At 44.0% G+C, this 14,978-nt stretch overlaps 1 protein-coding gene across 5 annotated transcripts in view; it reads left to right on the top strand.

Annotated features, from left to right (window-relative positions):
- The window catches only part of CMIP (c-Maf inducing protein), a 216,633-nt gene that overhangs the window by 194,773 nt on the left and 6,882 nt on the right, over positions 1-14,978 (top strand). For all 5 annotated transcript variants that reach the window (XM_055000397.1, XM_055000400.1, XM_055000399.1 and 2 more), the window contains 8 exons: positions 2,290-2,316; positions 4,405-4,453; positions 5,778-5,885; positions 7,054-7,170; positions 8,701-8,841; positions 10,399-10,446; positions 12,718-12,864; positions 13,456-13,561. In XM_055000397.1, coding sequence (XP_054856372.1) covers positions 2,290-2,316; positions 4,405-4,453; positions 5,778-5,885; positions 7,054-7,170; positions 8,701-8,841; positions 10,399-10,446; positions 12,718-12,864; positions 13,456-13,561 — 743 coding nt within the window. The remainder of the gene's footprint in view (positions 1-2,289; positions 2,317-4,404; positions 4,454-5,777; positions 5,886-7,053; positions 7,171-8,700; positions 8,842-10,398; positions 10,447-12,717; positions 12,865-13,455; positions 13,562-14,978) is intronic.

The following is a 14,978-nucleotide window of genomic DNA, read 5'->3' as shown; positions in this document are numbered from 1 at the left end:
TTAGCCCAGTGGTCTGAGATTGCTTCCCAGGAAAGAAAGTAGTCAACAGGGTTAGTTATCTTGTAGGATACCATAACAGAACGAGTGATTGTGCCGGCATGTATATCAGTGCAAAGGCGCATCACTGAAATAACAAAAACTTGCTTTGTTCCATAAGCACTATTTGGATACCGCAGAAGAGATGTTGATAGCCTCCCTGTGAAACCCATTAATGACGCCGATGTTTATGAAATGCAGATCTCAGAGGGTGAACATTACAGTCTGTAATTGTCCAATTTGTCAGCTTATCACATCCCTTGGTGCCTTGCAAGGTCTAGCTTCACCACTGCGTGAGCTTCAAGAAGGCTGGAGAGGCAGAGCTGCACCCTGCATGGTTTTACCTGAGTGAGTTGTTCTAGCAAAAGGCCCCCAGGGCAGATTTGAAATCGATACCATGATGCAATGCCCTCTGCGAGAATGACCGCTAATGGTTGTACTAATGTGCAGTGTGAATTAGATGTGACCGTACCTTAATTGTAGTGCAATTAATGAACACACCTGGGATTTGGATGGAGCCAAAAAATCCTGTTTACAAGTGTGCAATTTCTGTCGCTGAAAGAAATTTCCCCATAGATTAATTTCAGCTTTCGTTCATTTGCTGGCAATAAGGTCTTAAATTTTTTTAGCGCAGAATGACCCAGCCGTATCAGTTCCAGCCCTTGTTTCACAAGCCTCCATCTGTCACATGGACCTGCTTTGGACAGCCCACTCTTGATAACATGATAAATTTCTTCTACAGCTGTGGTTAGATGCAAACCCACCCAAGTGAAAATCCATTTTGTATGAAAATGGCAAATTTATATGCCAACTCTTGATAAGGCAATACCCTCTAGGAAATGGAATATGCCTTAAATTAAGGAATATTATTTTGTCATCTTGGCACAGCATAGAGTATACCTCAGCTAGAGCTACACCAATTATTCAATGTGTTCAGTTTTCCGGAGGAAACCAGCATCTTTGGTAGGAGAAATTTTATTGCCCAAAAACATACAGATAGTGCAGATATTCACTGGTCCTGTCCAACCAGCCGTTGCTACTTTGGCATTATATGAACTTGTAAAATTGCCTTATACTTGCTTGGACTCTACCACCTCACAGTGCAGGTGGAAGATCCCATTTCAGGATCCTCCGCTATGTTAAAAAAACTCCCTGTAGAAAACCAGCAGAACAAGGAAAGAGAAAGCCTAGACTGTTTCTTCCTGCAGTGTGCTAGTTTTCTTCTTGCATGCATTTTTTTTTTTACGGGAAGGAATATTCAAAACTGGAATCCACCACCTGCCATCTGAGGTAGGGGAAGTCCATTCTCAAACCTCAGAGTTCTGACCTGATATTACCTATCTGCATTTGTAAGGTAGACTCAACTCTCTCAGCTGCCCAGGAATGCTCGTTTTCTATCACCCCGAAGCACCCAAACAACATTCCAGCATTGCCAGGGCATTCCATCAGCTGCATCTCTGCCTGTATCTTTCTTCTTCCTGGGCTACTGTGTGTAGGATTGCAGCTTTGAAAAGCAGGCAGTGGGAGGGGGTGGGAAAGCCTCCCCCCAAATATAATTCAGGCTCCAGAAACATGTAAGGTAGACCTGGACCCCATTCAATATTCCTGTATTGGCAGTACATGTAGATATTTCATTGAGAAGAGTTCATTCCTTCCCAAAGGCAGCTTTTTATTTATTTAAAATATTTGTACCTCCATCTTATCTCTCTGCTAACTCAAGGCAGCTAACAAAACAGCAAACGCTGCAAAGACAAAACCCTGGGGAGCTGTCCAACTAGTTAAAAACCCACCGACGAACAGCTAAAAGCCAATACGTGCAGTTTTAAGCCAGTACATAATATTGAGAAACAGCCTCAATGTCTGGCAAGTGGACACTCAGTTTTGATAACCGCCTTTGTGATTAAAAGTACATTTTCCCACTAAAAACATTTAAGAGAAAGCATTCTCTCTCTCTGTACAAAGAGTGATAGTGTTGGGAGTTCCCTTCAATTGATTTCTTTCTTTCATCTTTTTGTTTGTCTGTTCATTTGACTCACTGGAAAATGATTCTGCACTCCCCCTTCTCTCTCTCTTTCTTTATAGTAAATAAACCATGTGGGATTTTTTTACTCTTTTCATATAATCTGATTCATACAATGCTTTTTGTTCTGAACGTTTACAGAATCTATATACTCATTGTTATTTTGGGAAAGAATTGTTTGAAGACAAAGGGGGACCGGAAAAAAGCTAATGCCTTTGTGTCTTTCATTTCAGGGCTCTTGCACACGAGAAGTTCACAAAGTAAGTGTTTACTTGTTTGTGATTGTATGATTACTGAAAGTATTTTAGTGGCCTAATGAAGAAACAGGTCTTACGATGAAAGCATTTCACTGTCGGTGTTCTTTCTCCTCCTCAGTTCTGAGGTTGTGAAAGCTTCCTATAGAATCAGTTATTATTCAGAGTTATCGTTACTCAAAATTGTTACCTTGGATCATTATACAGAAGATTTGAATCATTGTATTTATCTGCACCGTCAATAATTAGACTGATTTTGTACAGTATTATGGTTACTTATTAGACAATATTGTTGTCAGTTTCAGGCACAGCACTTTGTTATCTATATAGGAAATTTGTGATGTTTACTTTTGCACATGGCACTTTGTATTTGCCATTGTTAAAGTGACTTTGAATTTTTATAAGATGTTCTGCCTTCTCTATGTAACCATATTGATGGTATTTCTATATTCGAGACCCCTTGAAAAGTGTTAAACAAACCTTTAACTGGAATACTAAATATTTTTCTAGTAAGTTTATCACGGCTTAGTTTCTTTGTTGGTTGGGTACGGTACCGTGATACTCTCCTTTTCTCAGTGTCCAATAGAATCAGAACTGTAGGAATCAAATGATTTTGATTTCTTACAGACAGTGCCTGTTTGCTCTGGGTCGGTAGCTTTCAAGGGTTTCCCCCCCACTTCACCTCAGCATTGTGGGTTTTTTGCGCTCCACTTGGGTTTCTCTCGATTTTTCATTGATCTTTCCCAAACCTGCTTCACTGCAATGTTTTGGGAAAGATCACAACAAAGCTGGACTGGCAGCCATGTGGGTAGAGAATTGTGGATTTTCCTGTTCCTATTCACACAGTACTAGGGTTGCCAGGTCCAGGTTGGGAAGTTCCTGGAGATTTTGGGGGTGGAGCCTGGAGTGGGTGGGGTTTGGGGAGGGGAGGGGACCTCAGAATGGTATAATGCCATATAGTCCAGCCTCCAAAGCCACCATTTTCTCCTGGGGAACTAATCTCTGTCACCTGGAGATCAGTTTTAATTCCAGGAGATCTCCAGCCGCCACCTGGAGGCTGGCAACCCCACACAGTACCCATTTGCCCTGCCATTGTGGTAGTCATTTTCTCCCCCTGTCATAGAGGCACTTTTTGAAGCCTTTAAAAAAAATCAGTACTTGGTGTATCGATATAATGGTACATTGGCATGTCAATTACCAGTTTGGTGTAATTGACAGCAACTAGGGGGCTTCTGAAGGAAAGTGTTGCCCTGTGGGAAAGCCCGGTGAAGCAGAAGGTCTTGATAGAAGGTGGGCCATGGCAGTTATTGGGGTAATTCCTGCTAGGCTTTAAATGCATCTGTCATCCTAAAAGTAAAACCTGTTGTTAAATCTTCTCAAATAATTTAAAGTCGGGATTCCTGGGGCCTTGGAGACCACAAGTGGCCAGGAGTTATTCTAAATCCACCCAAAATTCACACAGAAATGGAGGGTCATCCGCATGTTCAGAATGACACCATGCTTGTGAAGACTGGGAGGGAAAATGGCATGTGTGAATGGTCCTCTGAGCTTAAATAGCTCCATCTGTTGGAAAAGTAACAGATCAGAGAACAAGAGAGAGAGAGAGAAAGTTCTGGCCTAGTTTTTTACCTCACGGGAGGAGGTAGCATTCAGACATTTAGCCTTGTACCTGCATGCCCAAACAGAACTATCCTGTGTGAGTAGTGTGAATGTCTATGCTGGCTTTAAGGAAAGAAGTATATCTTGCCTGGCCTTAGGAAGAGTTGACGCTGGAGATGGGAAGATCCGGAGGTCTGGCAGAACAGCTGGGGGAGGGGGGTGACTTTGCAATGCTTGAATGTTTGAGGCACTCCCAAAGCTCTTCCCTGACCTATAAACCCGCTCTTTGGTCATCCCTTTGAAACTTTCGCAATTCCTTCCTCAGAAATGTTTTCTCCCCTATGTCCCTATAGCCTCTCCAGAGAAGGGGGTCATCAATCACTCTTAAGTGTAACCAAAATGAAAGGAGACAGCTGTATAAATGTTGGAGCTGACCCATACTCAGTCATTTCTCTCTCTCTCTCTGCTTTTGTTTTATCTTTTTGCCCTTTGAAGGGAGCTGAAATACGTCATTCAAAGATTCGCAGAAGATCCAAGACAAGAAGTGAGTCTCCTTCCAGCCTGATGATCAAAGAGGAAAAGAGCCGTTGTTTGTCAAAATGCTCGGCCTTTAAGTGGCTCCAGTGCACAGCCCAGGCCTCTCTGCTTGGCTACCTTGATTTTGGCCTCAACAGTCTCAATCCATGGGGAACTAGGCAACCTTATTCCAGATGACCTCATTCCTTCTATATAAGCAGGCACCCCATGCTGAATGTCTGAGAGCTGTTGTTGATGTATAGGACCCACAACCAGCAAGACTTTATTTCCTGTATGAAACAAATGCTTTTTTTCCCCCCACCTTCCCTTGCTCTTCTGCAATAGCCAAGACAAACACTGAGGCTTTTGCTCTGCTTATAACGAAGGCTGCATCCACACATGTGCTTGAAAAGTGCGCTGTCGTTGCCCTGTTACAATGGTTTGAAACTAGATTTACCTGTGTAGGTCAGACAGTTCAGGTGCAAGTGATGGCTATGGTGTAGTACCCAATAATGTGTGACTGCAGTCCTAGCAAATTTCACCATTGTGATGAGAGCATGTGTGGAAGGAGAGTCCCTGAATAGCAGGGGCCGCTTTCTAACTGTCACCTGTCCTGTGGTCCCTGTTGGTGACCTTCACTAATGTATGACCTGTCTCAGCTCAGCTAAATTCCAGTGTCTAGAGCACAGGTCCAGTTTTGCACCCTTATTGCAGCCACTTCACACCAGTGCACGTGTCTTCTGATGCTACATTAATCTCCCTATTTAGAGAATTCTTTCCGCTTGTCCATTTGATGCACCATATTGGGAGCAAGGGAAAGCTCCTGTATGGATTCACCTTTAGTGCTGATTTCATTTTTAAATATATGTATTGGTCACCCCTCCAATGTAAACAGTACTGGGTTGGATGCCAATAGTAACATAATAATAATAACATTTGATTTATATACCGCCCTTCAGGACAACTTAACACCCACTCAGAGCGGTTTACAAAGTATGTTGTTATTATCCCCACAACAATCACCCTGTGAGGTGGGCAGGGCTGAGAGAGCTCCGAGAGAGCTGTGACTGACCCAAGGTCATCCAGCTGGCTTCAAGCAGAGAAATGGGGAATCAAACCCAGTTCTCCAGATTAGAGTCCTGCCGCTCTTAACCACCAGACTGGCTCCAACTGATTTAATCCACTAGTGGAGGCACTTTCCTCTGCCGAAAGGAGCCTTCCCCCAGTAGAAGAAGTTCTTTGTTCACAAGATCTATCCCACTGTCTTGTTTACTGACTTTTTTTCTCTATAGAAGAATGTAGAGAATTGGTCTGCTCTGGAAAGAAATCCTCACCTTTGCTTTGCTTGGCAGGTCCATTCATGTTTGTTGAGTGTTCGAGCTGGCAAGGATGGCTGGTTTCAGCTCTACAGCCCTGGCGGTGTGGCTTGCGACGATGATGGAGAGCTGTTTGCCAGTATGGTATGTGCCTGGAATAGGACAGGGTTTGTGATTGCTCAACTCCACAAAGGCTGATTCCGCACACGTTGGATAATGCACTTTCAGTGCACTTTATCAATCGTTTGATGTGGATTTTTTGTTCCGCACACAAAAAAATCCCTTCCAAATGATCTATAAAGAGAATTGGAAGTGCATTATCCAACGTGTGCGGAATCACTCAAAGCCTCTCAAGAAATGACTGCCTGAGAGTAATGCACAGATTTCCCAAAAGGGTCTGAAGGCAGCAAATGTTTCACATCTCTGTTAGAGGTGTCTGAATCAAGGCCATCTGGCAGGCATTTTTGAAACAAATCAATCGCTTGTCCTTTGCAAATGGCCTTAACCCTTTTCTCTGCAAGCTCCAGAGAATGTCTTCTGATTGGAATGTCCTGTCTTGGAGGGGCTTGCAACTAGGAGGAAGAGAGAGCATGTTTGAGAGAGTGCAAAATGAATATGCATTCCTTTCAGTTCATCTAAGGAGAGATTGGGAGTGGGCCACGGGTTTTGTGCTGGCTGGCTCATTCCCTCCTCTGGTGAAAAGGGACTAAGCAAATAGGTGTAATCCTAGGAGACTGAACTTCTGAGGGCAGAGGTGGCAATGGAACTTCACGTGTTCCAGATACACTCATGATTTTCTTTCTGGGAGCAGTCCCTGGGCACGGTTAAAAGGATGCCTTTTAAAACAGCTGTTCACTGGATTTATCAAACTCTGTCACAGGAATGATTTTTTCGTTGGGATGCAGTGATTTCCTGATGAATCTGCATCAGCATCTCTTAGAGCATCTCTTAGAGCCTGTAAAACGGAGATGTTCTGCCGGGCCTTTGGCTGAGTGCCAGCGGGTGTCCTCCTTCCATCTAAGACCACCACTTCTTCTGGGGCTGTCCTCGGCCATCTGCAATGCTCGTATACAGACTCCCAATATTTGTTTAAATAGCCTGCTGCTGGACTATTTTAATGATTTTTAAAAAAATATTGATTTTATGTTTTTGTGATTTTAATGTATTTTTTAATGTTGTTAGCCGCCCTGAGCCCATCTGTGGGGAGGGCGGGGTATAAATCGAATAAAAAAATTTTAAAAAGAGAGAGAAGGGCATCACCATTTTGAAAAAGCCTGCCTCTCTAACTTGAACCTCTCTTTCCTTCTTACAGGTCCATATTTTAATGGGCTCTTGTTATAAGACGAAAAAGTTCCTGCTTTCTCTGGCGGAAAACAAACTGGGACCTTGCATGCTGCTAGCTTTGAGAGGCAACCAGACTATGGTTGAGGTAATAGCTTAAGTAATATTAATACTTTCTTATACGATGGAGGGTGCCAACTGGGAAGGTACCAAACCTCCTCCTTTACACCCAAAAACAAGGAACCAGAAGTTTGGTACAGGTCAAATGAAAACCTTAAAAGCATGCCTGAAATTATTTATTTATTTATTTACTTAAATTTATAGTCCGCTCTCCCCAACCAAGTGGGAAATTAAACATTAAAGGCTGCTTCCTCCCGACAAAACAAACCCTGAGAATTTTAATTCTCTCACTAAATTAAGTATTGCAACAAAGAATTCTCAGTATCGGCAGAAAGCTACCATTACCAAGGTTCCATAGTATTTGGCCTCCTAGCTAACTTTCCGACCCTATCAACTATTCATAGTGTCAAAAGATACTAAGAGTTGTAGAGGTAGAGTGAAAAAAATTATTAATCTTTCTCTTTTTAATGAGTTTTTAAGTGACAGTTGTCTAATTTTTAAGTCTTCTTTATCTCTGCTTGGTTGAATGAAACAAACTAGTAGGAGAAGAGGGAGAAAATTAAATGCACAGAGCCATGTCTAAGCTGCTATGCTTGTTCAGATTTCTGTAGTCATACTCCATTGCTTATTGGATAACAACAACAACAACAACAACATTTGATTTATATCCCACTCTTCAGGACAACTTAACGCCCACTCAGAGCATTTTACAAAGTATGCTATTATTATCCCCACAACAAACACTCTGTGTGGTGGGTGGGGCTGAGAGAGCTCCTAGAAGATGTGACTGACCCAAGGTCACCCAGCTGGCTTTCCAGCCTGGCTCTCCAGATTAGAGTCCTGCCACTTTTAACCACTACACCAAACTGGCTCTTCATGTTGATTGCATCAACTCGCGCTGTGTAATCTGCTCTGGGTCTCAGTGAGAAAGGCACACTATAAACATAGTAGCCAAAAGACTTTATTGTCTATAGCCATAGGCCGTCACAATTCACCAAACATTGACTAATAAACAATTAAATCCCTTATCACAGTTTGTATAGGTTACTAAAATTAATTAAAACAATACAGTATGCCAAACTATCCCAGGAGTCACAAAACAGCCTCATTCAGTACCACAGATCTTATCTTTTTGGCTGCAAGTGCAAACTGAGAGACTCTATAGGACACATGATTATCAGTGTCAGATAACATAGTACGTAAATAAAGTGTGGCTGAAGAAGCCAGAGGCAGGATTGAGTTAAGAGTACACTCTTAGAGCTAGAAAGGTGTTACAGTTTGGGGAGACTTGGTTTCACATACTCACCCCACCATGTTCTCCTTGGACCAGCTACTCTCATCCCAGCCTGTCTTGCTGAGAGGTTGCAAAAATAAAACAAGGCAACCCCCTGGATAATGTCTGAGTTCCTCAGGGGTATGTGTTAAAACTTGGCAAATGAAACAATGGAAATATTTTGAGCAAACCAAAACTTGGCCGAAGGTATTGCTTGTCTGTCTCCCAGTGTACAACCCGTGAGGAGCTTTCTCGCAGCGAACCTCTTTCTTTTTCCACCCACAGATTCTTTGCCTGATGCTCGAATACAACATCATCGACAACAAAGACACCCAGCTTCAGATCATATCAACTCTTGAGAGCACCGACGTGGGGAAAAAAATGTACGAGCAGCTCTGTGACAGGCAGAGGGAGTTAAAAGAACTGGTATGTCTTTGTTCACATGTGTGTGTGTGTGTGTGTGTGTGTGTGTGTGTGTGTATGCGTGTGTGCGCTGGCAGCATTATCATTGTCAGAGGCAATTCAAACAGACCCTAGGGACACTGTGGAAGTTTTTAAGAAAAGATCTAAAAGTTCTGGGGTGCAATTGATTAGGAACATCTGAACAAGGCAGTTTTTCAGTGCTGTTGCAAGGTCCGGACAAAGCCCCACTGGGTCCCCCAACAAAAGAAGGATGATTTATTTATTTGAAACATTTCTATGCCGCCTCTCCAGAGGCTGTGCTCAAAGTGGCTTCTGATTGGCTATGATCAGTGACCCCTCCATCAAATCCAAAAGATGATTATGAAGATACAAGGAAATAATCACTCATCCTGTCCATCTAAGGGTGTATGTACAGCAGTCACCACCATCCCTCCTGTTCCTGCTCCTTGGATGGGCAGAGGATCATTGTAGGCTAGTGCATGTGTGTCATGCATTTTGCATGAATTCAACACCCTGGAACTCAAATTGAGCTCCATGCAGAAGCGCCCTCATAACTCATAACAGTGTGTTGCGTTTCTCTTGAAAAGTCAAATACAAGGATTCTAGATCACATGAAGCCTGAATTCCCCCTAGAAGCTAAAAAGACAAAACTGAAGATAATGTCCTTTGGCCAGACAAGACTCTCTGGAAAAGTCAGTAATGCTAGGAAAAGTGGAAGGCAGAAGGAAAAGAGGAAGACCTAAAACAAGATGGCTTGACTCAATAGAAGAAGCCACGTTCTCCAGTTTGCAAGACCTGAGCAAGTCTGTTAATTATAGGATATTTTGGAGGTATTTCATTCATTGAATCACCATAGATTGGAGTCGACTTGACAGCACATAACACACACACTTATTAAGAGGCATGACTTTTTTATCCTAGCAGAACATGATTATAGTGGTGCAAATTGTTCAAGTGTTTCCTGCTCACATATTTGCCATCTTCAGTGCTCTGATGGCTGCAAACAGTTGCGCACCCCTAAGCTTGTAAGGGTCGGCTGTGCAGGCTGCTCCTGAAGCATGTTAGCTGAACATAGTTTGAGAATAGAGATGGGCATGAACCGAAATACGAACCAAAATTAAGCACAAACCAGGCTGGTTCGTGGTTCACGAACCAGCGGTTCATCAGATCCAATTGCTGACGAACCGCCACGAACTTCAGGCTGGATCATTTGGTTCAACACTGCAGACAGCCTAGTGCCAATCAATCAGTTTCCTAAGCAACAGGGGATGGACTTCCTGCAGACCTTCTGCTGGCCCGGAAGTGACCTTCTGCTGGCCCGGAAGTGATGATTTTCTGACCTGGGTGTGATGTTTTCACAAACCAAATGAACCAGTTCGCGAACCAAAGGCAGGTTCGTGAAAGTTTGTGGTTCATGGTTTGTGAAATTTAACGAACCATGAACTACATGGTTCGTTTTTTTTCCAGTTCGTGCCCATCTCTATTTGAGAACACTGGTGATAAAAAATGGTGTTATCAGTACAATTAACAGACAAATTTAAATAATGTGTTCTATTACAGCAAAGGAAAGGAGGCCCTACCAGGTTAACACTGCCATCCAAATCCACAGTGAGTTGTCCTTCTGTCTTTTTTTTAAAAAATATTGTGATGTGATACAAAAGTATGTTGGAAAAACTGTTTCTCACCCTTCTAAATGGTCATCAGAGAACTTTTCTGAAAGGTTGGCAATCTGGCGAGGAGAGGCAGGCAAAGTTCACTTGGCAAGCAAATGTACAAGCAATATAGCCAGGCCTCATGAGCAGCGGAGTGGGGAGGAGGCAATTACAGCAAACCTGATGACACCTGGATTGTTAGGCGCAAAATGAAAATACTGATCCAGACTTGGAGGATGTCCGGGTTGAGAGGTCTGACCCGACTGATCCCTTATGTCACTTAACTTCTGCTAAGCAGCAGTACCACCCTCTGGTCATCTGCAATGTATCACTTAAACAAAACAAAAAAATAGAGTGGGCCAGAAGTTCCCTCTTCGGGGTCAGCTGTCTCAGTGCAGCACAGTGTAAAACAACCAGGGTCTGGCTGCCAAAGTCCCCCATTTGAGTTCTCTAGCAATACTTGCTGGAGGCAAGGGAAGACAGAGAGCGGCCAAGAAAGGAGGAGACTGCGTTTCTGTCCACACATACGGGGAAATGATTATTATTCCTGAATAGGGCTGGGATCTGAGTTAAAGTATTTTCTTGGCTTGCCCTGATAATTTTTCATTTACATATGGGATTGTGTACAAGGCAAAGGCTCCACGGCTATGAAAATGCACCTGGGATGTAAGACTTCCCAATAAACAAATGTTTGGTTCTCATAATTACTGCAAACTGCAAAAACATGCATGTAGGGCTACCTGTAATTAGGAATGAGGGCTTCTGTCCTTGTTTGTCAACTGCCCTACTGATTCTCCACCACATTTCTTTGTATTTTTTCTTAGTATTTTTATGTTGCCTTTACTGTTCTGTAGAAACACAAGTCCTACACTCCTAAGTAAATAAATACAATGCATTTTTCATTTCTTCCATTCTGCCATGTAAAAAAAACCAAATAGTGCCATCAAAATAAATACATGGTGCCAATTCAGGCAAATTTAGTTTGCATAACTCATTCTTAGAGCTGATAAGATCAGCATCTGCCTGTGCCAAGCATTCTCGGTGATGGCTCCCCCATGGTGGAGTGGCCTGCCTGAGGAGGTCAGGAAAGCTCCTATTCTGCAGAATGTGTAAAACGGAACTGTTCAAGGGGGCGTGTGTCTAGAACAGAATAGGGCTGCTTAACATCTGAGTAATTTAGTCTGTGCAGATTGCTTTGTTCCTTGTATATCTTACACTGTTCATTGCATTATTTGTGGGTTTTAGCACTTCAGCTCTTTTACATTCCTCTTAAGTATCCTTACCACCCTCTTCTTCTAATTTTGTAATCCAGTTTTGTTCACTGTTGGTTAAATGTTTTCTGCTGTTCTTATTGCTTGGTTTGAAATAGTGTAGTCCTCCTTGAGTCTCAGCAAGAAAGATGGACTATCAATGAAGTAAATAAAATAAAATCACACACAGAGAGAGGGACGTGAAGCCTTATAGCAAATCAGACCTTTACTCCATCAGGGTCAGTGTTGCTGACTCAGATGGGTAGTGGCTCTCCAGGGTGTCAGGAAGGGATCTTCCATATCACCTGCTACCTGATCCTTTCTAACTGGAGATGCCAGTTGTGACCTTCTGCGTGCCAAGCAGATGCTCTGCCATTGAGCCATGGCCCGTCCTCACATACACATATATTCTAATATATTGTATAAAATATAGATTGTGTGTACATCCATTTATTTATATACTTGCTTTCTTCATTTATATGCCACCTTTCCCCCAGTGGGAACCCAAAGGGGCTTACATCATTCTCCTCCCCTCCCTTTTAACCATCCTCATTGGAATGCTGGGATAGATGTGACCAGGGCTTTTTTTCTGGGAAAAGAGGTGGTGGAACTCAGTGGGTTTCCCTCAGAGAAAATGGTCACATGGCTGGTGGCCCCACCCCCTGATCTCCAGACAGAGGGGAGTTTAGATTGCGTGGAGGGCAATCTAAACTCCCCTCTGTCTGGAGATCAGGGGGCGGGGCCACCAGCCATGTGACCATTTTCAAGAGGTTCCGGAACTCCGTTCCACCGTGTTCCAGCTGGAAAAAAGCCCTGGATGTGACACTAGCCTTTCTGCCCCCTAGGATTTAGCCATCAGTGTGAAGTAGGAATGGAACTGTGTGTGTAGTAAGATTGACCAGGTGACCAAGCCTCCTGCCAGTCGTGAGTCTTGCTTGCCATTCTCCACACCTGATCCATGCTACCTTCTCTCCCAGGATGCCGACCTTGCTCGGTTGTTAAGCTCTGGCTCCTTTGGGAACTTGGAGAACCTCAGCTTGGCCTTCACCAACGTCACGAGTGCCTGTGCCGAGCACCTCATCAAGCTCCCGTCGCTCAGGCAGCTGAACCTGTGGTCTACTCAGGTACGTGGCTCACAAGCAGCAGCCCCAGAAGGAAGAGATCCCATTAAACCCATTCTTAGATTACCAGATGAGTCAATGTGACAGCAGATGGAGCTTGCTCAAGATGCAGTTGAAAACAGATTTCCCCGGACACACAGACACACCACTCAGCTTTTTAGAATTCAGGTGTTCTGTTGTAAAATAGGATACAAGTTGGGTTGCACCAGACCAAAGTTCTGCTTGAAAGATGGCCAATCAGCTGCCTCTGGGAAGCAGGCAAGCCGGGCTTTAGGGCCAAAGCTCCATTCCCCCGTAATTTTATTTCCAAAATGAGGTATTCAGAGGAAACGTCTCTATACAAAGCATTATGAGGATAATTTAGGTGGGTAGCCCTGTTGGTCTGCAGTAGAACAGCAGGATTCGAATCCAGTGGCCCCTTAGAGACCAACATGTTTTTCAAAGTGTAAGCTTTCGAGAGTCAGAGCTCCCTTCTTTAGACATCTTGTTGAGACCTTGTTGGTCTCTAAGGTGCCATTGGACTCAAGTCCTCATGTGCTTTATGACAGTCTGGTTCCACATCAAAAAATGATTGTATTTTTTCTCCCCTTGCAGTTTGGAGATGCAGGGTTGCGGCTTCTCTCTGAACACCTCACGATGCTGCAGGTGCTCAATTTGTGTGAAACCCCCGTCACGGATGCCGGGTTGTTGGCGCTGAGCTGTAAGTGAAGAAATAAAGGGGGTCTGATACGGGGCCAGGGGTTGGGGTGGGGGAGAAGCAAATGAGCTAACCAGGGTTCGGGCTTGGTGGCTTGTATCCGACCATCCGCACAAAGAAGATACACAGCTTTCCTGGGTTCGTCTTCATTCCCTTCTCCCCCTCTAGACAATTCCTGGGGTTGTGATACCCCTGTGGACAAACAAACGTTGTGGGTCAGGAGGCTGGAATGAGGAGGGAAAGAGGGCACAGTCTGCCCTCTCCTCAGCAGACCTGCTCTCGTAGAAGAGGGAAGCGAAGCGATTGTTTCCCTTTTCCCACCTCATTCCAGCCCCTCAACCCACACAACTGTTCCTGTGCAATCGGTCCCACAACTCTGAGAATTATCTTTCCAGCAGCCGTGGGAAAACTTTGCATTCTGTGTACAGATAGTTGGAAACAAGGTGGCGATCTCAGGGTTGTTTTGCATTCCCTTTAGACAGCTCATTCTCACCATGACTGGCCCTTAAAATGCTCTTCTGTCGATAATCGAGAATGACAAAATGGTGTGTGTGTGTGGGGGGGGGGTTACCAGCTGTTTTGATGCACGCCATGGGGCGGACTGTGGAGATGAACCTGCCGTAAGGGTCCATGCTCCAAATGAACTGCTCCCAGAGCAAAAGGCTGTGATCTGCAATTGGCCCTTCCACCCGAACTCCTCACATCATTGCCTCCCTTAACTACCAAAGACATGTGAGACAGCTCAGATGAATCCTCTGGCCTTTAGGACCAAAGACTTCTGCATCCAGTCTTGGGTCATGTATAGTTTTATGCGCAGAGTCCCTGAACGTGTTCTGGATAAACAAAGCCACCGTGTGTTTGTTGCGTGCTTTGTAATGAATCGGTAGGACTAGGAAGGAGGATCACAACTGCTGGAAGCTGCGATTGGTCTTCTGTCAGGGCCCAAACATGCCGTGAATTTTCTGATTTCGTCATGTGTCTGCCAGCAACCCTAAGGTTTACAAAACCAAGAGTGTTTACCAAAAAAAACCCAACTGAAAATCTGGAGTGCTATATCAGCGCTTCCTTACAAAGCCACGTTGAACTGAGTTAGCCTTGGAAGCCCAGTGACTTCTGTTGATTTAGAAGGGTGTAACCTCTGCTTAGGATGGCATCGTTAATTAGATAGAAGTCTCCCATCATCACTACACTAATATCCATTTGCAAAGTATAGGACGCAGGGCAAGATTCCTAACACTTGGGGTTTCGGAAAGGTTTCATATTCTCAGTCTCAAAATCATTTGTGTGTGTGTGTAAAGTCAAGTTGCTGCCAACTTACGGCGATCTTGTAGGATTTTCAAGGCAGGAGATGAACAGAGGTGGTTTGCTGTTGCTTGCCTCTGTGTAGCAACCCTCGACTTCCTTGGTGGTCCCCCATCCA

This window comes from Eublepharis macularius, chromosome 16, assembly GCF_028583425.1.
Source record: "Eublepharis macularius isolate TG4126 chromosome 16, MPM_Emac_v1.0, whole genome shotgun sequence".
In the NCBI taxonomy this organism is placed as follows: domain Eukaryota; kingdom Metazoa; phylum Chordata; class Lepidosauria; order Squamata; family Eublepharidae; genus Eublepharis; species Eublepharis macularius.
The sequence above is the reverse complement of the archived record's forward strand: the minus strand, read 5'-3'. Positions and strand labels throughout refer to the sequence as shown.